The 27,259-nt window shown below is 40.6% G+C and overlaps 1 protein-coding gene across 5 annotated transcripts in view; it reads right to left on the reverse strand.

Moving 5' to 3' along the window:
* Positions 1 to 502: 502 nt before the first annotated feature.
* Positions 503 to 27,259, reverse strand: part of LOC139633557 (collagen alpha-1(IX) chain-like) — a 34,718-nt gene continuing 7,961 nt past the window's right edge. For 2 of the 5 annotated variants that reach the window (XM_071499303.1, XM_071499300.1), the window contains exons 2-38: positions 24,431 to 24,516; positions 22,828 to 22,899; positions 21,972 to 22,101; positions 19,172 to 19,568; positions 18,720 to 18,800; positions 15,446 to 15,463; positions 14,930 to 15,019; positions 14,767 to 14,802; positions 13,045 to 13,116; positions 12,668 to 12,712; positions 12,180 to 12,215; positions 12,047 to 12,070; positions 11,878 to 11,931; positions 11,385 to 11,456; positions 10,737 to 10,775; positions 10,505 to 10,561; positions 9,475 to 9,528; positions 9,198 to 9,251; positions 9,037 to 9,090; positions 8,888 to 8,941; positions 8,735 to 8,788; positions 8,584 to 8,637; positions 8,438 to 8,491; positions 7,720 to 7,773; positions 6,363 to 6,407; positions 6,150 to 6,203; positions 5,985 to 6,038; positions 5,744 to 5,797; positions 5,554 to 5,625; positions 5,406 to 5,441; positions 5,274 to 5,318; positions 5,136 to 5,168; positions 4,760 to 4,906; positions 3,673 to 3,727; positions 3,389 to 3,583; positions 2,807 to 2,893; positions 503 to 1,434 (exon numbers count right to left, since the gene is read on the reverse strand). In XM_071499303.1, coding sequence (XP_071355404.1) covers positions 1,232 to 1,434; positions 2,807 to 2,893; positions 3,389 to 3,583; positions 3,673 to 3,727; positions 4,760 to 4,906; positions 5,136 to 5,168; positions 5,274 to 5,318; positions 5,406 to 5,441; positions 5,554 to 5,625; positions 5,744 to 5,797; positions 5,985 to 6,038; positions 6,150 to 6,203; positions 6,363 to 6,407; positions 7,720 to 7,773; positions 8,438 to 8,491; positions 8,584 to 8,637; positions 8,735 to 8,788; positions 8,888 to 8,941; positions 9,037 to 9,090; positions 9,198 to 9,251; positions 9,475 to 9,528; positions 10,505 to 10,561; positions 10,737 to 10,775; positions 11,385 to 11,456; positions 11,878 to 11,931; positions 12,047 to 12,070; positions 12,180 to 12,215; positions 12,668 to 12,712; positions 13,045 to 13,116; positions 14,767 to 14,802; positions 14,930 to 15,019; positions 15,446 to 15,463; positions 18,720 to 18,800; positions 19,172 to 19,568; positions 21,972 to 22,101; positions 22,828 to 22,899; positions 24,431 to 24,494 — 2,799 coding nt within the window. In that variant the 5' untranslated portion in view covers positions 24,495 to 24,516 and the 3' untranslated portion in view covers positions 503 to 1,231. The remainder of the gene's footprint in view (positions 1,435 to 2,806; positions 2,894 to 3,388; positions 3,584 to 3,672; positions 3,728 to 4,759; positions 4,907 to 5,135; positions 5,169 to 5,273; positions 5,319 to 5,405; positions 5,442 to 5,553; positions 5,626 to 5,743; positions 5,798 to 5,984; positions 6,039 to 6,149; positions 6,204 to 6,362; positions 6,408 to 7,719; positions 7,774 to 8,437; positions 8,492 to 8,583; positions 8,638 to 8,734; positions 8,789 to 8,887; positions 8,942 to 9,036; positions 9,091 to 9,197; positions 9,252 to 9,474; positions 9,529 to 10,504; positions 10,562 to 10,736; positions 10,776 to 11,384; positions 11,457 to 11,877; positions 11,932 to 12,046; positions 12,071 to 12,179; positions 12,216 to 12,667; positions 12,713 to 13,044; positions 13,117 to 14,766; positions 14,803 to 14,929; positions 15,020 to 15,445; positions 15,464 to 18,719; positions 18,801 to 19,171; positions 19,569 to 21,971; positions 22,102 to 22,827; positions 22,900 to 24,430; positions 24,517 to 27,259) is intronic. The other 3 variants (XM_071499302.1, XM_071499301.1, XM_071499304.1) reach the window with 3 other exon arrangements.

Consider the following 27,259-nt stretch of genomic DNA (forward strand, 5'->3'; position numbering starts at 1 on the left):
TGTAAGCGTGATCACTAATCTTTTTGCTGAATCTAATTTTATGAACCTTGTGCACTCTTCCACTTATGCACACAACTTAAAATCCATTGGCTGTGAGCCATGATATGATCTATTAAATCAAAAGGAAGTCTTTGGGATGGCAGCTATGCTAACTTGTCTCTGCAGCCTGGTAAAGGTCATGTTTGATCTGTGAATGTATTTGTGCTGTGCAGACAGCTGTAGGGATGATGTTGACTCTCCGCTGTAACCAAGCAACAGTGAAATGCCTTCCTGAATCCACATTATATCCACAACAACCCAGGGACCTTGTTTTCAATAGGACACCATTCTATCATAAAGCAGCTGTGGAATTTCATTGATCGACCACCCCTCCATGTGAATACAAATCTGCTTAATTCTCTTAGTCATGCCACGTAATAAGGTGACTCACTGCCACCTGTACATCCTTGACCTTAAGTACTGTCTAACATAGAGCTGTGACAGCTTTTAGATGGACTCTGTGTTCCAGTAAATGACAGTTTTAATTCAGTACTATCCAAAACATATCACTTTATTACAATGTTTGAAAAAGAACATTAATATGACAAAATCGGGCAAAACAAATTCATGATCCTAATTTAAAAAAACACATTGTTGCAGATGTCAGCTCAGGCTTGCACTTTTGAATACTTACAATGTTTTTGTAATTAGTTCTACTTCACCAAGTTCAGTTTCCTAACTCATGATTGCAATGAGAAGTGGGTCATAATGGCACCTGATATGCTGTTAAATGGCGTTAGAAGAAATATCTTCTGTGAGCTTATTCCAGAAATTATAAAGTACATGCATTATTGGAAATCAGAGAGATGTACCTTTTTTATATTTCACAACCTGCTCATATTTGTTTTGATGAAGGTACTTAAGGAAGGCCAGGGGTCAGCAGCTGTACTCGGACATTTCATGGACCTGCAGGCCCGTGTCAGTTGGAAGACGTTGCTTTGGCAGCAGTAGCAGCTATCTTTGAATATGCACCATCAGATAAGCTCTCACTAAAGTCACAAACGAGTTAAAATATCTATACAGTATTCTACAGTTGTGTCTTGTCTCTGTTTTCCTTTGTGTCTCTTTGATCTGTAGTTCAGATGGAGACCTCTGAGGACTCCCAAAGATCACCACGATCTGACTTCTGAGAAGCCCTCAAACTTGGTCACGACGGAATGAGATCTGGAATTTGTCAATGAGCTGCGATGCCTCAAGGGTTTTTGTAGCTAGCAGATTTCTTTCCGCTGACCATATAGAAAGGTGGTAGTCGGCCTATACAGGTTGATGGGTCACAAAGGCCGGGTGGTCCTGAGGGTCCCCTTGGACCAGCTGGTCCAGGGACACCGGGACTTCCTGCGTCACCACGTTCGCCATTTTTGCCATCTTTGCCAATGCCAGGGGCGCCTGGTGCACCTGAGGAGATTAAAAACAAGTGAAATATTATCAAACCTAACCTAGACAAAACCTTGTTAAGCTACAGTAGCTTCCACTTATGTGGACCACAGCATGTGTGGTCTATGTGCGAGATTGAGAATGTGGTTGAAAATTGTTGTGAAACCTACGTAAAAAAAATCTGGGGGGGTATGGGAATAGTTCAACATTTCAGGAAATACAGAGAATTAGGTGTAGAAGTCAACATAAATCTGTTGCCTGAGCCGGAGGTGAGGTATGGTTAGCCTAGCTTAAAGTCAAAACAGCTAGCCAGAATTTGTCCATACTGACACACGAGACTGGGTCAAAACCTAGAAAATGGCTGGACCATTTATTGTCAATGTGCGAAACTCAGGACATAGTTGAAAACTGTGGTGGAACTGCTGTAAAGAATATAAGAATATAATGCAAACCACTTATGAGAACAGAAATCCTCTCTGTGCTCACATATGCAGTATTTTAGTACAGTCAAATTTCTATCTGGTTCGACCCCCGACCAGCCCGACTCTTTCCTGCACGTTATTCCCCTCTCTCTCTGCCCCTTTCCTGTCAGTCTCCACTGTCCTATCAAATAAAGGCACAAAAGCCCCCAAAATAGCTGTTCTTTGCTGTTATCATTAACATGTTGTTAAACAATGGAACAAGTATGAAATAATGATGGAAACATGGCCCATTAAGACCATGCCATTTCCAAGCTGCTGCTCTGCTGCTAAAATCCTGATTTTATAACCACGTCATCTGACAAAAAACACTAAATACTTAAACTAGAGACAAAGACTGTGCTTGTATTTTGGCTATATTAACCTGTTAAATGGTCACTCAGAGAGAACATTAGAAGTGACAGAATATCTTTCTTTTTTTGTCTCACACACAGCACACAGCCTCTGTCTGGATAACAAACTGCCACTGTGCCTCTCTGCCACTTACGGACCAGAGTAGACAGAGAGGGCATTACTGGCAACTCTCTCCTAAGTAGCCAAGGTTTGTCAAAAAACACTAGATATGTTGCTAGGTACTTTTTTGGAAAAAAGTCTCAATGCATAGCTACAAATGTGCTTAGTTCGCAAGACTGCAGGCTGTAAACTCCCCCTAATAGAAACTGTTTGCACCAATTAATTTTTAAAGAGTAACGACCAATGGGAAAACTCATGGTCAAATGGCATTTGGCTGACCAATGGTGAAAATATGATCACTCAACCAGTCACAGACATTGGTGATTATAGCCCTGCCATTGCTGCCCAACCGAAAGCTAAGGAGAACTTAACTTCAACGATCAATTGTGTCTCGATATTTTGAAGACCCAAAGTTCCCTCTGAGCAGTTTTACTCTAGTGATGACAAAAATCCAGCCTTACCTGGTGCACCAGGTGCGCCTGGGCTTCCTTTGATTCCCACACCATCCTCTCCCTTGTCTCCCTTGTCTCCCTTTTCCCCAGCATCACCTGCAGAAGAGAAGAGAGGACATGGAGGACACACAAATTAATGGTGAGATGAAATGGAGAGGCACACCGTTTCCACAGTTATGGGGATGTAATTAGGAAACTTAATGACTCTGCTCTAATTCAGCCTTGTTTAGTGAGTCATTGATTGTATAATGTTATGCATGGGTGAATCCCTTTCTAGAGCACTGTACAGGACTTCTTTCAATGTGCTGTGGCAGTGTGAAGACAAAGGCATTCTGCCGGAGCCTACAGCCTTTGTTTTCTCTAAAGACTTCATTTAATTTTTCGCCACCACATCCACCATAGCTCTGGATGCTCTCCAGGAAAATAAAAGAAAAGCAAAAAGCTATCACAGCACCACAGCTTATCCATCACTGTGGTGCCGAAACACATACAGCATTTGCAAACCACTTAAGGCTTCTCTAAAGACTGCTGAAGCTTTGTTGGAGTTCAGCACTGAGTACTGGATAATGGGTTTTTTAAAGGTTTACTGACCTTTCTTGCCTGGTGCGCCTGGAAGTCCAAAGAAGCCTGGGTGGCCTTTGGGACCCATCAGCCCTGGAGCTCCAGCTGGTCCTGCTGCTCCAGCTGGTCCTGCAGGGCCAGGAGGTCCTGCTGGTCCAGGGATGCCAGGGGCACCAAGGGCTGCTGGCGTCTTCAGAAGTTCTTTCTTAAACTCCGCTAATTGTTCTAAACAGACCAAGATCAAATTCAGTTAAAACACAAATCATCATTAAGTTAAGATTTGATAAGATCAAATTAAAGGGAACAAACTGCACCTTCTACAACGGCTGAGCACATTTCCCGAAGCTTCTCGTCACTCACTTTTGCGCCCTGTGAATTCATGTACATTAATTGTGACTGATGGTTGCTCCAGCCAAGACGACAGATTTGTACAGTTTCAGTCAATGTAGATGTGATTTATTACACATATCCTCCGCATTAGCAGAAAACAAGCTGAATCATGGTGGCATAACAGTGAAGATTTAAACACAGTGAAATAGAAGTTAGAGTGTCATGTGGGCGGGGGCCTTGGCAGCTGTTGATACTGGGAAGAAGCCAGTAAGAAGCACAAATCAGAGAAGTAGCAAAACACCACATCTTAGCTCCTGAATAACCCACAGCTCAACTGTGTGTCAGTCACTAACACTGTCTGTGGGGAAAATTAATGGGACTTTTACTTCTGGAAATAGTAGGTCCTGAAAAAATAACTCTACTCTAAGTTTACCATGTTGAACATCTTACCACAAGGTTAATGTGTTAGCATGCTAACCTTTGCATAAAGTACATCTGAGGCTGATGGGAATGTTGATTTTTTTCGCAGGCATTTGGTTGAAAACCAAAGTGCTGTGTGAGTAAAAATTTTGAATAAAAAGTGAGGGGACCACCAAATTTATGACACCTGATCCAAGAGACATTACACCCAAAACCACAAATGCCAACCTCTGTGGTATAAAAGTCAGGAGATCACCAAGTCATTAGTTTACATCATCTAGAAAGCATGAAGAGCTTTATAAAAATTCACTGGAGTTCATCCAGTAGTTGGGATGTTTCTTTGGTCTGGACCAAAGTGGACTGACCAACCTTGAGAGAGCAACAGCTCTTTGCCCAGAGCCACGTCAGTAGCAGGGACAAAATGTAAGGTATTTTATACAACCCGACAACGCACAAACAAAATCAATTATTTCAAATTATTTTTAAAATTATTATAAATTAGGAGGATAATAGTTCCTAAGTTGATACAGTGTCTATATTCACTTTCTAACTGTCACTGTGAACTGATTTTAGCAAACTACAACTGATAGAAAGTGTGTTGCTGGAGCCAATAGTGAGCACATGCTCTACATTTGCAATTGTGACACTTACAGGTAGACCTCTGGGACCCGGTGCTCCAGGAAGACCTGGTTCTCCGTCCAGCCCTCGAGCTCCCATTGGCCCGGCCAAACCCTCGTGGCCTGGCTGGCCCGGTCTGCCATCAATCCCAGCTGCTCCCCTTTGGCCCTTCTCTCCACGCTTATGTTGAAAAAAACAACACTTCATTCCTTGTTTCTTTTCTACATGTAACTGTGTGGGACACTGTCAGCTAGTTTACACTATTATATTCATATACAATGCAAACCAAAATAGCAGGTGTTAAGGCACCATAGTGGAATTATATGTGTCAATGTGAAAAGATCCTTAGGCAACAGTTTAGAAAGCAGAGTGTGGTACAGTTAAAGCAGAGACGGTAGATTTTTAATACCTCTCCTTTCATTCCAGAAACGCCAGGAGGCCCCTGCAACATACAAAGATCATTTGACTTCTTTCAAACCTACTGACAGAAAGTTGTTGGATTTTCAACAGATATGAGATCTCGAAACAAAAACTTAGCACCACATACCTGGTCTCCCTTCACACCGGGATCTCCTGCCATACCTGTGTCGCCCTGTTCATATAAGAAACATGGTGAGTGACTGTTGAAATGGCTGTGAAAGGTCATTGAAACAAATAGAGAAAAAATAATAGTTCTTACCAGACTTCCTTTTGGTCCCATTGGTCCCATAGGTCCCTACAAAACATATGAAAAAACATTATGGACTTCACTGCTCCTGCAGACTCTCATCATAATCAGTGTTCGAAAGTAACAAAGGTAAAAAAAAAAAAAAAAAGATGATTCTGACCTGATCCCCTTTGTATCCAGTATGACCCTTCATTCCTTTGGCACCAGTGTCACCTTTATCTCCTTTGTCACCCTGGAAATACAACATTTTATATTGTATACATCTATTTCATACATGTTTACACTTCATATTGTCAATAACGCTTCTTACGATTTAATCTAAGTGTAACTTTATAATAATAATGTCTCACCTGGATGCCTGAAGGACCTGCCGGCCCCACTGGCCCTTGTTTTCCTGTCTCACCCTGGAAATTGATTACAGATACAGTGAACACATCAACTCCAGTTTAAACATCAGCATGGTCATACTTCCCTTTTTCCTAGAGAGGTTTTAGGTTTGTAACATCTGTCAAATATAGAAATCAATAGAAAAACCTGACCTGAAAACTTAAGAATCACCTACACGCCAATGGAGAGTAAGTGAAAACTCACAGTTGCTCCTTTATCTCCTGGTTTTCCATCTTCTCCATCTTTTCCAGGCTCACCCTATTTGGAAACAAATGAGTATGGACGGGTTTGAAAATATGGCTTGAATCAAACAGCTTAACAGATGAAAATAATTAGAGTATGACAGGAGGTTTAATGGGGTAATCTTACAGTCTTTCCAGGAAGTCCAACTGGCCCGACAGGTCCCTCACCACCAGTATCACCCTATATCAACAAAAGGAATGGCACTGAATGAGATATCAGTTCTTGTTTCTATCAGCTCAAACACTCTGCTTGTGAGTTCTGCTGAAGTTGACTGCAGCAATAAATTTTTGGATATACTATGTGGAAATGCCTCATTGAATAGCAGATGATTCCAATTACCTTTGCACCAGGGGGTCCGACTACTCCCTGCTTCCCTGGAAGGCCCTAGGAACAACAACACATCATATGAAAAATAGAAAATTAATGCGTCATTGCTGCTATATTCTATAACCCTGAGTAACACATACAAAATTTATGCTTATATTTAGGCTACCCGACTTGCAATACTTGCTTTTGCTTCATCTGATTCTGACCTTTTGGTTTTGGACTGTTGTTCAGACAAAACAAGCAATTTGAAGACATCATGGTGGGCTCTCCAAAATTGGCATTTTTTCAGCTTTTCAAACTAAGCCAATTAATTAATCAATAATAAAAATGGTTATCAGTTGCAGCTCTATATCAGAGTTATGATGACAACAAGTTTCTGCCTCTTGTTTCTTGTACATAATGTTCTTCCAAATCTTTCTGAAAGATGTATCTGACTTGGCACTTACTTGCTGGATGCTGCACATCAGCCAAAAACCACTATTCAGTAACTAAACCCAACTTTAATGGCTGTCATGTTATATTGTTGATGGACCTTATTTTAAACCTCAAATGCTTTGCTTTAACCTAAATGCTAAAAGCATGCTAACACACTGAGGTTAAGCATTCGAAATGTTTACCATATTCACCATCTTTGTTTTGCAATGAGACATTTCACTAAAAGCCATAAACCTATTCCTGCTGGTGGCGTGAGAGGAAAGGTGAAGAGATCCCCAAAGTCATGATGATTCATTACACAGGAACTATAAATGCCTGTGTCCAGGACAAGTCGTCTATTGTCTGGACGAAAAGAGTCAGACAATGTGATCTCTACAGCCATGCTAGCCTGCATGACTAAAACCTCTCCTGACTTACTGTATGTGTAATGGTTAATCTTATTATGGCAACAAAAACAGACAAATACCCATTTTTACTTCCAAATACACAAGTTCCCAGAATGGAGTTTTTAAGAACTGACAAATCATCAAAAAAGTTTGCCTCCTGTAAATAAAAGAGAAGCCTGCATAGCCTCTTGTGAGATAAATATGATGCACTCTCTCTCCTGTGCAGTCTGTTTCTAGAGTCAGTTTTATCATTCAAGCTACATCTGCCACCTCTCACCTCCCAGCTCTACAGGCAAAGGTACTGTAGATGTGATCTCGGCATCGGATTGTCCTTCCTGCTGGTTGCTTGACTTTAATGATTTATTTATCTGACCTCCTCCGTGGCCTCAAAGAGGAGCTCTGCCCTCTGCTTTCCCTTACTTTGCAACATACATAAATTGCTCCTAATTCATAATTAGTAATATGACCTGTACTTGATGCAAAGTGGATACTGTAACAGACTGATATTAATGTAGAAACACAATGAATATATATTTTGTTGGACTTACTGGAATACCCACAATCCCTCTGACACCAATAGCTCCAGGAGTACCAGATTCTCCCTGTTGAGTAGATTCACAGTTTATGCATACAAGTTTAATAATGAACACACACACATGCACATACATGCACACACAACATAATCACTATATGCTACATGTATTTGGGGGATAATGGTAAATGCTACATAATGTAACAGTACCACAGGTATAGATTGGTCAAAACATAAGCAGGTACGGACACGGCAATACCTTCCTAAAGTTAGCTAACAGTAGCTAGCATTAGCTACCTCAAACAACTGGTCATACCAGACCAAGTACGTGAGTGTATTGAATTGAGATGGGGTTTGTTACATAGTGTCACTTTAAACAAAATCAGACAGTCGCTGTCTTGTGGGCTGCAACTGATACATAGTATATATATGGTGATTTGATTTTATCTGATTTGGTCATTAATGATTTTTTAATTTGGTAAAGTACAGTTACATTTTATGTTTTAAAGTAACTTTGTTTTAACTTCCTGGTATGAACACTGGCTTATGGTGGATAATGTCAGCAATCTAATTAGACATTGTTTTAGGCTGAGTTTTATCGCGTCACAATGGTCTAAATGTTGTATCATAGGCTGTATACTCTAAGAAGTAAAAAAAAAACCAAATCCTCATGAGATAAAATGTTAAGTTATTGAATATTGGAAAAAAATATTGTCTTTAAAATCAGAAGTCACCTTAGCACCATCAGCCCCAGGAAGTCCATCCAGGCCATCTGCACCAGGCTCCCCCTGTAAGGTCACACAATAAAGTTATAACCCAGTCTCACTCTAAACAATGGTGCTAAAGACAGAATGAGTCACAACACCATCAGTATACATACAACGTCTCCTTTTTCTCCTTTAGGTCCCTGCTCTCCTTGAGGCCCATCAGCTCCCTAATAAAAATCAAAGCAAAGCTCTTAAAACTGAAACAGTATCTTATGCAATAAGTTGAAATATAATTCAGAATCTATGTCGAAGTGTAAAACTCACATCTTCACCCTTGGGCCCCTGCAGCCCCTGACGTCCACGCGTCCCCTCCACACCCTGAGACAAGAGATTGAATCAAAAGCGCATCAGTTACCTCCTGACAAGTTGTTCTTACAGTAAAAAAGCCATAAAACTGATCAAACTAAGACTGCTTACAGGAGCTCCAGGCGGGCCGGTGGGTCCCGGGACGCCATTGAAACCAGGAGGACCCTGTGAAGAGAAAAGTCAGAACCATTTTTGTTACAGACACTTCATACAATTATTAAATATATTTCAAAATGTGATGAAGCTTTGGTTTAACTTACTCTGTCTCCCTTCTCTCCTGCAGCTCCAGGGAATCCAATAGGTCCTCTCTGACCCTACAGTGACAATATATCCATGAATATTACTTTTCCTCATAAAAACACACACAGCGCCACATTAATACAATAATAATAAATCTACTGTAAGGAATGAGCTCCCTTACATCATCTCCCATGCGACCTGGTGGCCCCTGAGGACCTGGTGTTCCCGCATCTCCCTGTGGGAAAAACAAACAACAACAAATCCATTAAATTGTGAGAAGAGAGATAATAATATTACGCTGTTTATAAACATATGACCTGCTGCTGGAAGTACGAATGCAAACAGTGGTTTTGTCAAAAGGAACTCTGTTTGTCAAATGTAAAGGAAAATGAAGTGTCAATGGAAATAAAGCTCCTTCTGTTGACATGATATCTTTCTGTTTTCACTCTGTCATGTACCTTCTCTCCAGATATTCCATCTTTTCCAGGCTCACCAGGCAGACCTTTGTGACCCTTAAGGCAACAATGAAATTATCAGCATTTTTGTATAACTTTATCAACACATTTATTAAAATGCATCTTATTACATTCAAAACTTAAGGTCATCTTATTGTGTCAACTAATGAACAGCAATTATTTTAATTTAGAAGGCCAAAATTCACAACATCTTTTTCATGAAGTCCAACTTATAAATGTAATGCAGCCATCTGATGCACTTGAAGTCTACCTTAACATTACAGCTGCAGTTACACATGAATATAATGCAACTTTGACAAAATATAATATAAACCTTTTCTAACTTAAAGTTAATTTTGATACCATGTTTACATCAAACGGCAACCTCTGGGGCTGAAAAATGGAGCCAACACCCAATTGCAGTTCCTCAAATGTCCACTTGAGTCTGGCTCCAAAAGTGAGTCACTCCCCATAGACTCTCATGTTAAAATATCAAAGTTTACAGCAGAAATACACATGTTTACAGTCTTCAAGACAACTGAAGACTGAAGGTCTAAATTTTATTTAGGCTTAAAGTTATGCATAATTGAGGGTGTGGCTGCTCTGAGTGACAGGTGGGTGAGCGTATGCTTGCCACGTCCCACCTCTTTGCCCATTTTGGCATTAGCTGGGAGTTAGGTGGAATCAGGCACTGCCAAGATGGCGACAGCAGAGCAGCCCACTCTTAGCTTCCTTCAGAAACCTATGGCTGACGTCCATCTTTTTATATCGGTATATAAGTATAGTGGTTTTACAGCTAATGGGCTAAAATTTGGATAAAATACTGGTTTGCTTCTTTGAAGAGTTTCCAACCCTTTCAGATGAATTTGGCGTGAACATGGTGTTCTATTGCCTCGAGACAGTTGAGACAGGAAGCTTAGTATTTGATAGTCTAAACCTTTCAAGACAAAATTGCTCAATTTAAATCATTTGGTTACAGCTTTGGCATTCACAGTGGTTAAATCACTGAACATCCTTCATTGACATTTGTCACCTTCATCCCTGGCAGTCCAGCCATCCCCTGAGGTCCAGCCGGGCAGGCAGCAGGACACTACAACCACACACAGACAGGACTGAAGTGAGACACGAGGCAAAACAGACGGCCAGATCCTCTACAAGTTACCTTAACTTCAATGACTCATTCTGATAAGAAATTTGCTGTCACCAAACCAATTGCCATGCATCCAGGAAACATTTGGCAGAATGTAAGACAGTGAAACACTCACAGCTTCCCCACTTCCCTCATTGCTGGCACCAGGCGGTCCCTAAAACACAGCAGAGTGACATCTAAAACAGCCGCGGGGGTTTAGATGTCCACATGAGTCCACACACCCAGAGAAGTAATGTGCACAGACTGCACCATGCAACATCATCATGATCACTCATGATTTCACATGGGAATCTGAGCACAAGAAGAAATTCAACACTGTCCAAACAAAGACATGAAATTATGATGAGGACTGTTCGAGTTACACCTGTACAGCAGGTGATCAATATACAGACTGTGGCTGATATTGAGCTTCAGCTAAAAGGCCTGCAGATACTGATCGTTCAGCTTTGTCACCGGTGGCATGACACAGTCAGTGGTAGTGTTTTTATTTTAGACCAGGCTGACAGCACCTGGTCCACGAGAAACCTCTGATGAAAGAGAGTAAGGAGTAATTTAGTATTCCACTGTCTAAACTTTTTCCAAGTGACTGGTTACACAATACCTGTAATTCTGGGCATGAAATGTGTCTAATTCAAACACACTGACATCAGCAAATATCTGTATCTGTATAAGGCCCAAAGGTTTGGTATGAAAATATGAAAGGTGGAAAATTAAGGATGAATTAGTAGATGTCAACACAACGTGGGTTAGATCTGGTCCTTACCACAGGCCCTGGTGGACCAGGAGGACCAGGAGGCCCCGCTGTGCCAGGGGACCCTCTGGGTCCAGGTTGACCCTGCCAGTACAAGAAACATTGTCAGATAATTTAATATCTAAATGATCTATTTAACATGGCTAAACACACCACCTGATTTGTCAGGTATACCTGTAAAATCTGAATGCAATTTAGTTCAACAGCTCAGCCATAAAGTCTGCAATAAAAATAATCCTAATGGTCACTGTCAGATAGCTGTTAATGAACTGTGTTTATTATTGAGGGTGTAGGGCTCAGTGGTACTGACCTGGACTGCATTATATTAACAAGTTTTTCTAATGCTTTGCCCACATTTACAATTATGAGGAATATTATAAAATTCTCCTTTAGTGCAACACTTGAGTAACAGTGTTTAGTTAATTTCCACGACTTACTATTTTTATATTGCTACATCTTTTCAAACTAAAAATCTTTTTGTGTTTTTTTCAATTTGGCGTCTGACCTCAGGCCCGATGTTTCCTTCATCTCCTGGGATTCCTGGTTTCCCTGGTGGTCCCTGTTGGATACAGACACACACCAGTTAACACAGCAGAAGATTTTGCTTTTGGTGTAAGTCTGAGAATAAAAGTCTAAGAAAAAAATATAAGACAGAAAATGTAGCAAACACATACAGGGGGTCCTTCACTTGCTGGGCCCTGTGAAACAATAGACAGAGCAGATATATGAGTATTAGCAGTTTCTTCATAATTATACACAACATCATCAAAGTGCATGTTGCTTTAAATAATAGATTTTTCCACTTACGGGAGGACCTGCGGGTCCAGGGAAGCCAGGAAGACCCTGCAAGCGGAGAAATAAATCAGTAATGTAACTGTTGCCATTAGTGTTTAGATTATTTACATAATTTGTTTACTTTTGTAAGACCAATTTTTTGCAAATGAAATCCTGTCAGACTGCTCTCGCGTCAGTAAGACTCACTGACAACATCCAAAGCAAGCAGCAACATGGACATTGTTTGAGCTGGTTACAGTGGACTTTAATGTGAAGGCCTTTTTACTTTGGTAAAATGTCATTCTACATACTGTGTATGCTGATGTTAATGTTGAATTAATGTGCTTATCCGGTGTTCAGTTTTTCAGTAGATTTGGTGAGAAGTCTCCAAATGTATCAGTGGCAAGAAAACCACTTGCGTCTACCTGTGCTTCGGGGGAACTACAAGAAACATTGTGACTATATGCAAAAGAAAACTAAAACATAATGATGATTTTGAAATGACCTAAATGTTTACTCACTCTCTCTCCTACAGGACCTCTGGGACCCATTGGGCCAGACGATCCCTACAGACAACAAGCACACAGTCAAATCAACAAGGCAACACTAAACTCAGTCTTACACACTGCTCGCACACATTTCACTGACAATGACTACATGAATATCCTATGAACCTGCTCACTGTTCTGGGTTTTGCTCTTATTTCTATGTTTTTAGAATAGAAACAGGGCCTGGAAGAATAACACACACACACACACACACACACACACACACACACACACACACACACACACACACACACACACACACACACACACAGACACACAATCACACACTCAGACAGTACTGGCAGACATTATAAAGAGTGTGTGTCAGTGGATGAGGTGATGTTTCCTACAGCGACTCCTGGAAGACCAGGCAGGCCTCTCTGTCCAGGAAGACCGATCTCCCCCTGCTCCCCTTTGCTGCCCTAGGAAACAGACACAACAAGAATAACAGAAGCTTTATCTTCTTCCTGAATCTCCTGTTGCTAAGATACACAGAGGCACTGACAGACAACATTTAATCAACTGAAGGTGGGCCGCTCTCGTTGTTGTTCCTCAGATCGACAGAACACGCCCAGCTTGTGTAAGGCTATGCAGATAGCAAACGGGCCGGACAGGAGCAGAGCTACGATAAACGACTGAGACACCAGGAAACACGTCGCCTCCAGCTCACCCTCAGATTCAATCTGTGGCAGTTGCTGTAAAGTTTCAGGTCTGTTTTGTATCGGTGCAAATGCATTTTGTCGGACTGTTTGTTGTGTTGCCTGTGAAAAGAGGAAAAATTCAACATGCAGTCCACTACAATGAGCGTCCAAGAGGTAAACGTGTGGAGAGGTTACAGAGTGACAGATAGCACTTGTTTTTCCTTCTGGTGTTGATGTCTGGGCTGCTTTCACTACCCTAACCTGAAGTAGACACACTGCTGTGGTTACCAAGTAGCTTTCTCCTCAGAAACCTACAACTTTCTATGAGCTTTAATGTGACTTTATGTCGAGCAGCAGTTATTTTTAATCCCAGAAGAGTGGATACAGAAATGAGGGATCTAGAAACTACACTACCTCCAGACCCACCTTTGCTTCACTGCAGAGCTTACGGACAAATTTCACCCTCATGTACAAAGTTTTTCTTTTTTTAACCTTTTAACTTTTTTTCATTTTCTTTTAGCTATGTTTCCCACCCCTTTTTGCCTCCATTGTCAGTCCCGCATCACCTGCTATCCCACAATGCTTTGCAAAGATTCACGAGAGCCCCAAAGGATATCCAACTGAAACTGTGACTCATATCGTAATTGCAATATCTCCAAAAATAATCGCAATATGATTTGTTCGCATATTGTTCAGCCCTAGTATATATTGTGGTTTAGTGTTCTGTAACCCAACAGGCCCTGACTTTTTTGGGTTGGGTTCAGATGACTTTGCAGTAAAGCCTTGGGTCCACTACCAGTGGACAGTAGAGACAGGAAATGTGAGGAGAGAGGAGGGATGATGACGGAGGCAACAAGTTGACTCAAAACAGAAATGTTGCAATTACAGCATCTTGAACCGCAGGGTTAGCAAAGTGATATTCATATTCAAGTGAACCAGATCTGTTTCTCCCTCTGTCTATGCATGGCACGTGTTGTCAGTAGATGTACAGCAGCCAGTGGGAAGAGGGAAAGACAGAACTGAGTCAATGTGTTGCATTAGCTTGCCAAGCTAATGGTCAGAAACGGATCAAATATAGCAAATGGTAGCTTAGAGTCAAGGTTAAAGGTCTGTGAAACACTGAAATGTGGTGTAAACATTTATATATGTAGGCTGATTTGTTAATACTTGGTTACCAAATGTCTGACTATTGAATATTGAATATTACATGCCACTGATAACTACAGGCCTCATCTTTTTAAGTTTCCATAAAAAAAAATTCACAGCTTCATTGGAATTGTAGCAATTGTAACAATATTGTCGTTGACAAATCTATTTTGAAACTGTGTGAACACAGAGGTAAAGTGAATCCTTCCCCTGACAGATCAGATGGCAAACAAACTGTAAACTACACTAAATGCACAAAGAGATGAGTTCAGCATTAATACTCACAGGCATGCCCGGACTGCCAGGAGGCCCTGCAAGACCCTGGAGAGGCGAATAAAACAACAGTCAAACAAAGAAAAGACGTAGGGAGAAGTTCCATATTGACAGAAATGGGTCAGACAAAGACATTTGTAGGAAGAATGACTGTTATCAAGGAGGAAATATTTACATCTCTTCCATCTCTGCCATTCTCTCCTTGGGGCCCCCTGGGGCCCTCTGGGCCAGGGGCTCCTGGGGGGCCTTGGACTGATCTATCAGGCTGAGAAAGGAGACAACCAGTCAGAAAATGGGACAGATACTAAAGACTTAATTGAAAAGAAAATACAAATACTGTACATGTTTGAAGAAGAGATTTAACATACAACACTGATAAAAGTTAGACTTGTAAATCGAGCCTCTTTCAGCACATACGCCCTGTTGCAGCCTGCAGGCGTGCTTCTAACTGGGGCATCACTTATAATCCATCTCTGTGCTAAATTGATTTACAGTCTGAAGACATTGCATGTGAAATTCTGCTTAAATTCATGAATGTCTACCTACACAAACATGAAAGAAAGAACAAAACCACCACCATAAATTAGATATAGAACAAAGCAATGAGGCAATTAGACAACCAAAGCACTGAAGTAGATTATTGGCTTAAAAATCACAAAGCAAAAAGAAGGTAGAGAAGAAAAATAAATACCTCAGCATTGGCATACATCTGAAGAAGCAAGAGAAATCAGATAAAGGGAGAGTTAGTGAAAGTAGTTACACCACCCTCACCAAAAGTGTCAGCAGAAGCGCACCTGTTCATTGTCATAGTAGTGAGTATATCATGCTGTCATTTAAATACACAGCCCATAGTACCACCAACACTCCCCCATGTTAGCCTGAATCTAATAGAGTGCACCAGGCCAGGAAATATTTCTCTCTACAGTGGATAGAAACATCTGCATCTTGATACAAGTGAGTGAATAAAAACACTCTTCAGCTAATCCTAATTCACTGCACTGCGTCCTTAACACAGTGAGATGTGAGACAGCAGAGTGGCACTTTCATTACAGGCTACAAGTATTTCTCAGAGGCAGAAATCTCATTAATTTGTGCTAAAGCCGAACTGAAATGAAAGATAACATTCAGTCACAGATGCCATAAGCCTCACACAATGTTTGTGTGCTTTCATGCCAGGATAACATTATCCTAACTTTTCTGGAAACAGAAAATGTAATGGTTACCTTGTGCTGCATTTATATTTGTTTATGTAAATCAACCTCTCATTAGTTTACACTGTTGAATGATTTCTAACAGCCCTAAAGCTGAAAGATTCCCAGCAGACTAAATGGTTGTATAACTGTTGAATTGAATAGTGTCAGGATAAAAATACTGCACTTTGACAATATCAGGTTGATTTTGGGTCCGCTGCTTTTTTTGTTTGTTTATAAATGACCTGCCTGCAAGTTGCCTGGAGGCCGATTGTCAGCTTTATGCAGATGACACAGTCATATACACATCAGCTAAATCACCTAGCAAGGCAGCCAAAGTCCTAACTGCTTACTTGGATGATGTCCATCAGCGGCTGAATAATAATCATCTCATTTTGAATTTGAAAAAGACAGTTTCTACATATATCTCCGTTAGAAAACAGGGCTCACCTGAAAACTTGAAAATCAAGTTACAGAATGAAGAAATAGAGGAGGTCAATGATTTCAAGTTCTTGGGATTAATCTTAGATCCACAGCTCTGATTTGATAAACATGCAAAGAAGATCTAAAAAACAGTGAAGACCAGCCCTAATGGCTTCAAATTAATTACAAATTAACTACATACCTACTCATGAAGCACAGTTATTTATGCACTATATGTTTTTTTTTCACATTGTATCACAGTATGGGCTCAAGTGTCACCATCTACAGTCCGAACTCTCACATCTTTACGCAATCAGGCACTGAAAATAATGGACAAAAAGCTTGTTCGATGGCATCAGTGCCACATATTGAAAAGATGCAATCTACTTAGTTTTGAGACCTTTATTCATCGTTGCTTTTTCAAATTAGTTTATAAATGTATCAACCGTTTAGTGCACAGTCTCTCTCCAGATATATTCAAAGGCAAGACAGTAACAGAGCAACTAGCAGCGTAGCGAATGACAACTGTGAAATACCACATTGTAGATATAAATATGGACAATCAGTTCTCTCCATGAAGAGCTGTCAACTCTGGAACTGAAATCAAATTAACTCCAGATAAAAGTTTCTTTACAACAAAGTGCTGGGTAAAAGCAAACCAGGACTATTTGTCTGCTTGTTGTGCTATTGTTGTCTGTTTTTAGACTGTACATCTGTATATTTTTAGCTAAGTGTATGATATTACTAGTTGTGTTGTTTGTTTTGTGTTGTCACTATTGTTGTCTCTTAATACACATCACAATCAAATCATTTCAGTATGGTCTTTTACTCTGCTGTCCGTAGTTTTATTTTAAGGAATATTGGCTGTTTTAAAGATACTGTACATGTAAAAGCCCAACTAGGGACAAGAGTCAAGAGTCTTTGTGCAACACATACTAGTTTCATACTTGTCATACATTGTTACTATCAAATCAATAAAAAAGCACTATATCAAGTAAATCTGAGTGTCATCACTTTTAATGATAGACTATGGCTGATGTGAGGCGTCCATGTTAGTTTACCTTTTCCATATGACAGAATGTGAAGCAAATTTTAGATGTGGCGCAAATTTGCCAAGGTCTGCGTGAACTGCGTGACAACGAAGTGTCCACCCACGTTCAAAATGTTTCAGTTAAAAAAAAAAAAAAATTCTTATTCAGGAATTTTAAGTATCTACTTAAAAGACATACAGAGACCAAAAGAAACGGGAGTAAGACTGGAGGTAAATAACAGCTTACAGCTAAGGTCCGAACAGTGTATTGGCTGTTTGTGGCAAATGAACACAGATGCCACAAACGGTCCAGCAATGGCTAAAATTAGCTTCACCTGTTTCAACACACATAAAGGCTGCTAACTTCTAACTCTGAACTTGTTGAAGCCAGAGAACCACATTTTTCTCTAGCGAACAGAAACCCTGAGAAGAGGTTAACAGAGATAAAGCTAACTTACTCATTAAAAAATTAAAGCTATGCTATATTGGTTAGCTAGTTAAGCTAACTGACTTCTTAATTTGAGGTGGTAATAGTATAATATAGTCTAGGTATTAATCCTGCTGACACTCTCTCAGGCGGCAGGTGTTGTATTGCATTACCCCAGCAGGTACTGAGCCTGCATCAGGGAAGTTATTTCAGGAAAGGCGACATATGTAATTGTCTATTATATGACATTATATGTTCCCATCACTGAGACTTTTAATTCATCTCATCCCAGTTTTTTTGTGGGCAAAGTCAGTGCAATGACTTTTCATCTTAGATGCAACCATGCAAAACCATGTTCTTGTTGTGAGGCCACGTGTGGTGGTTGTATTCTTGTTTTTTCAAGACACAAGTGTTACATCCTGTATTCAGTGCTGGACTTAAATGAAACGGTGACCACAGAAATCTGGCACTATGCAGACTACGCAGGTTGGGTTTCTGATCTCACGCTTTTAATTTGATCACACTTCCTCTTTGCTATTACAGTTTGCAGTTAGCTAACTAGCGTTTGTGTTTTTGGCTCCATGAACTGAGGTTTAGCAGAAAGAATGAGATCATGTCTGCCTGGATCTAAACAGCTTTGCCTCTAAGAAGTCTTGGTAGAAGCAGAACAATTTGACAATAAAAAAACACTCTTAATTTGTAAATTGTTGTGGATGAACTGCAACTTCTGGATGTACTAAAGGAAACTGCTTTGTCGAGTATTTGTTACACTTCTGCAGCTCCATCTCAGCATTTCTGCGCTGTTTTCCTTCCAGCGTGCTGGGAGCCCTATCAACCTGAATAAAACCACAAACCACAGCAGATGCTGAGCAGATCTGAGTCCTTGTTACTGTACCTCAGTGGCCGGCAGCTCATTGCAGCTCTCTCTCTGGGCTCTCTTTGGGTCGCAGTGAATCAGCATCCACTGGAGCTCAAACTGAAAAGACATGTTAAAGTACAATCAGCTATGCATTCATTTTCATACGTGACACTGAAAAAAAAATCTTGAACTGCTTTGTCATGGTGCAGTTACTTCTTTGTAGTCTTGAATGAATGTGCTCTATATGGGTTGTTGAGCTTGATTTTCCACCAATGCGATTTTCTGCAGGGATTAAGTTTTTTTTTTCCACTGGAATCCAGCTGAGCAGCTTTGCTGTGACAGCAGAACTTTTAAATTATAGCAGAGCTCAGCATACACTTAAACCTGAAAGTGTTTGTCCACAGAGAGCACTGTTTCACTGATAGAGCTCATAAGGAGAGTCAGTGAACATGATTAAATGCAGTAGGCAATTCTCCATCCTCACTCACCACTACGGAGGCGTCAGGATCAGCATCCAGCCTGCCAATAAGAGTGTCTCCCTCTGTGTTGATGGGGCCTTTGCCCTTAATGGGTTTCTGATCCACGGGCTGGCAGTCCACATACAGAGTGACCTGGTCGCGCTCCACGCCGATCATCACCTTGTGCCACTTGGTGTTGAAAAGCACAGAAAGGCCAGGAAAGGTGACGGTCTGCAGGTTGCCGTCGGCACCCATCAGGAAGTACTCCAGGGCCTGCTGGTCGCCATTCAGCCTCAGGCCAGCTTGTTTGTTGCCGTCTTCGTCCACTACTTGCCAGACGTTCCACACCTTGTTCACTGTGTTCTTGATCATGCGGAAGGTCGCCATAAAGGAGTACTCGTCTGGGAAGCCACGAGGAAAGTTGAGCCTGAGAAGGGAATGGAGATCAGGTATCAAGGAAGAGTGTTAAAGCTCATCAAACTCTATTTTAAAGGTCCCATACAGTAAAAGGGTAGATGTCCTGGTGTTTTTTGATTATAAAGCAGGTCTCAGAAACTCAGCCTTAAAATGAGGACTTCTGTAACTTTGTGATGTCACAACTATACAGTCACTGTGCTCAGCTTAGCTCCCAGCACAGCCCACCTGGACCCACCATCCAACTCTACAGGCTTTGGCTGAGTGTTTTACCTGAAATCTGCTATATTTTTATTTGATAACTCATAAAACAGTCAGCCAATCAGGAGAGAGGCGACCTATCTTCTTATGGACATAAAAACTTCAAATTAAACACCGGAAAAGTGTAAAATATGGGATCTTTAATGTGCCATTACTGACTGACACTAAAAGGGAAAGCTCAAAGACAGCTCTCACCTTGCCAGGTTACAAATCTCAAAATACAACCTATGTCAAAGCTAACAAATTAAACACCACTCACCAAAACTATCATTTAATGAAGTGCAAGATAAAAATAACACAAAGGCTTGACAGCTCTGTCTTTGAGATTCAAATACAAATAAATTTAAGCCACAAGCTTCAAAGAAAAAAAGATATTGTAGGTGTTAAGGCATGCTTTTATATCACAGACGTGACACTGTGAAAGAGGCTGCCTCGTGCATAAATCACTGGTTCAGTTACAACGTGCAGTCCTGGTTAGTATCCCCAGTCTGGTGCTTTCTGTGTTTTTAACAAGCCAGATTCTCAGTAGGTGGTACATTCATAGATGGGCGCTGCAGCCGGACTTTTACCGTCTTGTAAACGATCAAGGTGAGGCAATAAAAAAGAGTTTCCTGTAACCCAGTAAAACAAATGAAGACCACTCTTTAGCCCTGCCCCAAGGTAAGAAACTCTGAAGTATGTGCTGCTTTTGCCCTGCAGAAGAGAAGAGAGGGAGTGCAGCTTAAGCAAAGATGGACTTCAAAGCACAGTCTGTGACGCTGGACTCACAGGGGAAATAAACACGTATTTACATTCAGTGTGACAGGCCCGAGTGGTGTAGATGCAGGGTGCCAGCAAGTTACATAAGAGCGTCTGAGGAAAGCTGGCCTGCAGGAAAAGATTAGCCAAAACAGGCTGGAGCAGGCACACTGGGAAACACCAGAGACGTGCTTGGTTATGTAAAGCGGTAAAGCCATTAATCTGCACACTCTGTCCTGACACCTGTATTTTGTAATTTTGTCTTAAACAGCATTTCTTTCACTTGTGCACAGTAAAAATGCAAAACACTGAGACAAAAATGTCTCTATTTAGTTACTGCAGAGCTGAATTATTGACTGGGCAAAAGGGGGCAGCTGCCCCAGGACCCTGGACTTCCAAGAGCCCTGTAGGAGCATTTACACATGATGCTCACTTTCCAACCCTGCCTCCTAAAAGTTTTGTTTATATATAACTAATTTACAAAACAAATACATTTGAAGGAGACAATAAGCAGACTAGATGATGTTTTATATTAATATGATGAGGAAATGTTAATTTACATATTTGGTAAGTCACAAAAAAAGTCTGAAAGAATATGAAGAAATACCCCCTGTAATATCATCAGAGTTTTCTCAAATGAGGTAGGAGACAACACATTTTTAACTGAAAACATACTTTAAAAACTGGGGGTATGTAATTTGAAAAAAAAGGAATTTTACCAGGCACTGAGGACCTAATGAAAAGATGCAATTGGTTGCATTGTGGGAAATGTAGGATCCAGTGATTTTGGAGCTTGACTTATAATCAACTGAATGATAATCAAAATCAAAATCAATTTTCTGTTTGGACTATTTGATTAATAGACTTATTGTTTCAAAACAAAATCCCTTTTCTCCAAAAGGGTGTGGGGAACGTGGGCGGGGGGGGGGGGGGGGCTATGGTTTATTTTGAGACCAGGACTCCCATCTGTGTCACACTGATGCAACTAACCTTTAATTACAAACTGCGGAAAACCTTCACAGGAAGCCACTGCTGTCAGCACCTGTTACTTTATTTTCATTCTGAAGCTGAGTCCATACAACTGAGGATAAATCATTACCACGAAGGCCTGGGAGAGATATGTCTCTTCACATTTCCTGGAAATACCAAGTGTTTCAAATACGAACCAACACATGCTTTTCCCACTCACTTGCTCACATACACGCAAAAATACCTCCACTCTGCTTTTGTGTCTAAGAGATGCCAAATAGGTTCAGACATGTTTTTCTCTACCAATTATACGCTGCTCGCCACGCAGTAACATCTGTGCCAGACCTGTAATAATGCAACACCTGCATCAGGAGGAGACCACTGCCTCTCTCCAACATTTGTCTGTGTTTTTATCTGGTTTCTCTTAAACCCTCTTTACTGTACTTACATGGTTGGAATTTGGAAGTTGGCCTCCCTGTCGAGGCGGTAGGCCACCTGGAGGGGGGTGGAGCCGTCCACCTTCCTCACACCTTTCAGAGGGATCACGTCCAGCTGGAACTGGGTGATCAGATCAAAACCTACAGTGGATGATGCATGATGCACATGATGATTGTGATAATCATTAGTGCAATGGAAATAATATTGTTTTAATCATTATTCATATTGTATAGCAGCAGCAAAAACTACAGTGTTAAAATATTTATAATTTCACATTCCCCCCCTAAAAAATTGTTATCACAACATGCAGTATAAGGCCTGTTTTCTAACGTAATATATTATCACATAATCTTAATATTACAATTATTATGTTTATTATTCATTAGGTAACTTAGAATAGTGTTAGAGCATGTTGTCACGATCGTGAATTTATTATTTCATGATCACAAGAAATTTATTTAAGTTCATTCTAAATAACAAAAATAGGGAAACAACACACATTAACAACAAAGAGCTTTTTTCTTTGGATGAAACTTCGTTAAACCACGGAGCAGAGTGTGAGCAGATGTGTTGAACTGTTTGAAACAGAGCAGAGGTGAGCAATTACAATCTTGCTGAGTTCGAATTGTTCCAAGTAAAATTCTGTCAAGCTCAAGTGGAACATTTTATTTGGCTCATTTGAAATCTAAAGGTGTCTTGAGGCATGAGGCAGCCCACCCTGTTCAACTAATTAAACTCACCAGCTCACTTCAGATAGTCTGTTTTCTCTTTTAGGAATTTTTGAGGCTTGTGGTTTTCCAACTCCTGCTTTGAATACAGCCCAGATACAACTGATCATTCCCAGTTTCACTAAAGACTCTTTTTACCTGGAAGGTCGTCTTGTCCGCTTCTCATCGGCGGGCAGACAGTATCACCATCCAGTCTGTTCAGGTCAAGTTCTGACAGGAGAAAACAAAATAAATAATCTCATTACACTTGTTCTTTGCTGAATTTGACAAATGCAATGTATTACCAGTCAGTTTAATTCAGTTGGCGTATGGCAGGAGGCAGACACGGGGGAGAAGCAAGGTCTTTAATGTCGGAGTGGATTAACATCACGATGCACCGTGATGCATTTTTAATGTGAGTTTTTCTTACAACCACGTTTAACAGTGTTTCACGTATTCACACATGAACACAAACCGATCAGCACAGTCTCTGGGGATTTATAATGCAGAGCTCCCCGGCGCCACTTCTGATCCAAATTTGTCCTGAGACATGGAAACATAATGTTGATAAATACAGCAACTAGTGTTGCATGACTGCGGGCACAGCCGTATGTCATCAGAAACCTCTCAGAGGGTCAATATGGCAGGTGAGCCACTTTCCCTGTTGTTTATCTGTATGATTTATTAGGATGGAAACTGTAATGTATCTCACTTTGATTTCTGCTTTCATCATTAATATTTCTCAGCCGTCTGAATCTATAAAAATATATAATATAATAAAATATATAATATAACTCTAATCTACAAAATAAAAGTCTGACTTAGTTTTTGCTTCCCAATAACAAACTGACATTAAATATATATACATAATGTATGAGACTTCAGAAACGATTATATTTGAGTTTCAACAGAAAAAGGCTGTTTTGTGTTGTGTGACAAAAAAACTTGAAGATTTCACTGTCAATGGGATTTTTCATGCAGTGGAAAAAAAGTTCCTGGACAGTGTCAGAAGAGGGCGCTATCCTTGAGTCCTGACCCTACAGTTGTGAAGGGGGGAAAAGCCTCTCGAAAAAAAACCTCAATGAAGCAAGCGCGGTGACAGGCAGAGGGGCTCCCGAGTCAATAACCTGAGTCAGCTCATTTACTGTGAGCAGCATGAACACAACACATCTGGAAGCTGTTCCCACATCCCACATAACTGCTGAGAAATGAGATCAAGTGGTGAGACGGTATTTATATTCCCATATTTACAACCACTAAACACTTATCTGACTGTGCATGTGGGCCTCAAGTTGTTAAAGTTACTGTCTGCCGCGGCATTACGCTCAGAAAGCCGGTCATTAGTGCAACGAGCAGGTGATGAACCACAATTAAGATGTCACATGCAGTTGCATGTGCGCTGCGAAATTCACAAAGCAGCACACCTACTGTTATCTGGCACTCAGTGCGCGGTCATGTTAGATTTATTGTGTCCCAAAACAACTGCAGAGAATGGGCTTGTTGTGATTATCAGAGGGGACATTTAATCTGATTTAATCCTACGACACAGGCCAGTACAGTGTGTCTGCTATTTCTGGCCTTTGCTTTGTGAGTTCTGATAAAGAGAATGACCTAGCAACAGTCAACACGCCGGCATTAACATTAACCTGGTTCCTCTTTGTCTGTGTTTGCAAGACAAACACATTCACAGTAATGGTGGTTTTCATGCAATATATACGGTACACTGGTTTTGTGATAGTGCATTGCGCTGTGGGTGACTTACGTCCAAGTGCTGGAGCGATGAGGAGGGACAGCAGAGCCGTACAGACAGGGAAGTACGCCGACATCGACAGATGCCGCAGTTGCTTTCTGTTCAGAAGTGATGGAGGAAATCAGAATTCAGCCATGTGTCTAATTGTCTTTGACAGTTTCTTGCGTGTGTGAATCAATATAACACCACAGGGAAGACATGAAGGACTACTTCACTGGTGACCTCTGCTCATCCTGACCACATGAGGAGAAAGAAAATGTTCCTTCAAAATGCGCCGGCTTTGCATCCCAGTAAAGGTTACTGTAGATAGGATATGACAGTAAATGCCAAGTGGAGGTGGAACAATTGTTCAACATAACTTTTTAGAAAGAGAAATAATACAGATACAAACAACCCAACTTTTTCTACTGTGTTTCTGATGTGTGTGAGTGCAGTACCACACGGTGTGTCATGCACACAATTAAATTAAGCTTCCATTAATTTTGGGGGAAACTGAGCCATGGAACTAGTGCTAGTTTGTTCATCTGGTCATGTCAAATATTTTACAATGAACTACAGTTAAAATATTTCACCATCTTAAAGGTCCCATAGTTTACACTTCTCTTTGAAGTGCTGACATTCATAAGAAGATATATTTGTCATTTTACATCTCCTCCCTCCTCTCTCTCTTAGATTGACTGTTTTCCCAGTGATCAAATAAATATATAGCAGATTTCAGGTTGGATGGTGGGTCCATGTGGGCAGGGCTTGGGATGTGGCTGACAGTGATGACTGCTTTGCTGTGACATCACAAAGTTACAGAAGTCCTGACGGCTGATTTTAAGGCTCAGTTTCTGAATACAGGCTGTGTGCATTTCTCTGTGGACTGAGGCTTTGATACTTTCACAGTATTAATATAGAACCTAGACCTTTAAGGTTACATGGTCGACCAAATGATTTAAGCTTCGGGCTGATTAAACATCTTAAAAACAACTGCATCATATCATTTTTTAAACATGATTGCCATTATGTGGAGGTAACAAATGCACAGACATTGAAATCTTACTTTATACAATATGGGACCTTTAAGGTTTTAAGGTTATCAGCAAAAATGTTTGTATTGTGTAGATTTCAGCCATGTGTTTGTGCAGCAGCTGAGCCCTGGATAAGCTAATAAGTGGACCCTGAGTTGTTTTTTTTTTTTAAATGCTGAATTTTAATTACTGAAAACATAATTAAACAGGGACATATTATTTGCCACTGCTTGCATTGGAAGTGCAGATGTGGGTTTCTGCTCCACTGAAGTAACCTAATAACTATATGAGTACTTTTACATACTGGACAAGGTGGATAAATGACAACAATATCAAGCCGATTTTCTAAGTGATATTACACGGCAGTGCATATGTCTAAGCAGTGGTACACTGTGTACACACTTTCACTTGCATTATTACACTCTTTGTCTTTAGCTTTCTTTATGTATCCTGAGAAGTGACAGCTTTGCACAGCAGTTCTAAACCCAATGTCAACATGACGGATAGTGATAGCAAGGACTCTTTTCCAAAGACAAAGGATGTAGCTTGTCAGTCTGTGAAATAAAAGAGGGAGGGGTTGGTGTCACTGAGGGCACACCCCATCTCCAGTGTGTAAACTATCTTGCAAATGTGTATGTTAGCCTGAGCAGTATGTGCATGTGTGTGAGTGTACAGTCAGAGACATGAGTAATGGCTAGGTCAGCAAGGTCTCTTCAGGGGAGACACTGGACTCTAAAATTATGCCCTTCACTTAAAGGACCATCTTCAGAGCACCAGAGGGACTCACTGTCTGCCCTCCTCACCGATCCATCTACAGGCTGGACTGACGCATGTTACATGTGAAATGTGACAGAGGAAGCCTTCAACATTTAACCCTCAACATTTACAAAATATCTATGAATAGTTTGATATTTTTGCAGAAATACACTTCTGGTTTTCTGGCAGTTAGATGAGTAGGTTGATACAATTAAATATGAAGCTACGGCGCAGAGACCTTTAGTTTACCTTAGAGTGTCAATCTACAAATGTTTTTTCACATCAGCTCTTGTACGGATCAAACATGATTTAACATGTTAATTAGTGACTTTTAGAAGCAATGGTTGATTTTTTTTTCTTCTTTGGATCGAGCCAGGTTAACTTTTTGTCCCCCAAAGCTAAGCTAACTGTCGCCCTGTAGCCAGTTTCACAAGTTTTAGACTGGTCTGTAGTGTTAGCCCAGTCTGGATTTTGTCTTAGTCTTAATGCATGTTAAACAGCCTTAAAAAAATAAAGGCTGACTTATTTTAACACTAAAATGATAGCTACCACTTGCTAATGCCAAGCTAATTTTTGGCAGTTTGTTAGCAAGTAAAACCAGATCCACATAGTGTACATCTCAGATAAAAATGAGCTGAATTGATTGTATTGGTGTTAATACTGGACTGTTTTTTGATTTAACTGCCAGTGTTGGTACGTTTGCAGCTGTTCTGCCAACAGTTTCTGTAGTTATTGTCATCAAGCGGGAGATATCGTTGGTGTCAGAAAGTCCCAAAATCTGTAACTCAGGTTACAAACATGAATGGTTTTTCCTGCACTAGGCTACCTGTAATTACAGTTTAAACAATACCTCTAATCTGAAGCACAAAATGTCAAGAAAGGAAAACATGGGCCATAATTAGTGGTTAGCCAGCAGTGTTGAGTAAGTAATAAGAAAGGAAAGAGTTTTTATATACAGCAGTTACCCACTGGAAATATACATAAACATAGCTTAAGAATCCATAGCTATTGAACGCTGATATTTTATGCTACAGTAGGTTTTCTCTATCGCTACATTTCATGAAGTTTCCTT

The sequence above is a fragment of the Trachinotus anak genome, unplaced genomic scaffold (genome assembly GCF_046630095.1).
Source record: "Trachinotus anak isolate AG129_WGS33_773 ecotype Australia unplaced genomic scaffold, CSIRO_AGI_Tana_v1 ptg000016l, whole genome shotgun sequence".
Taxonomy (NCBI): Eukaryota; Metazoa; Chordata; class Actinopteri; order Carangiformes; family Carangidae; genus Trachinotus; species Trachinotus anak.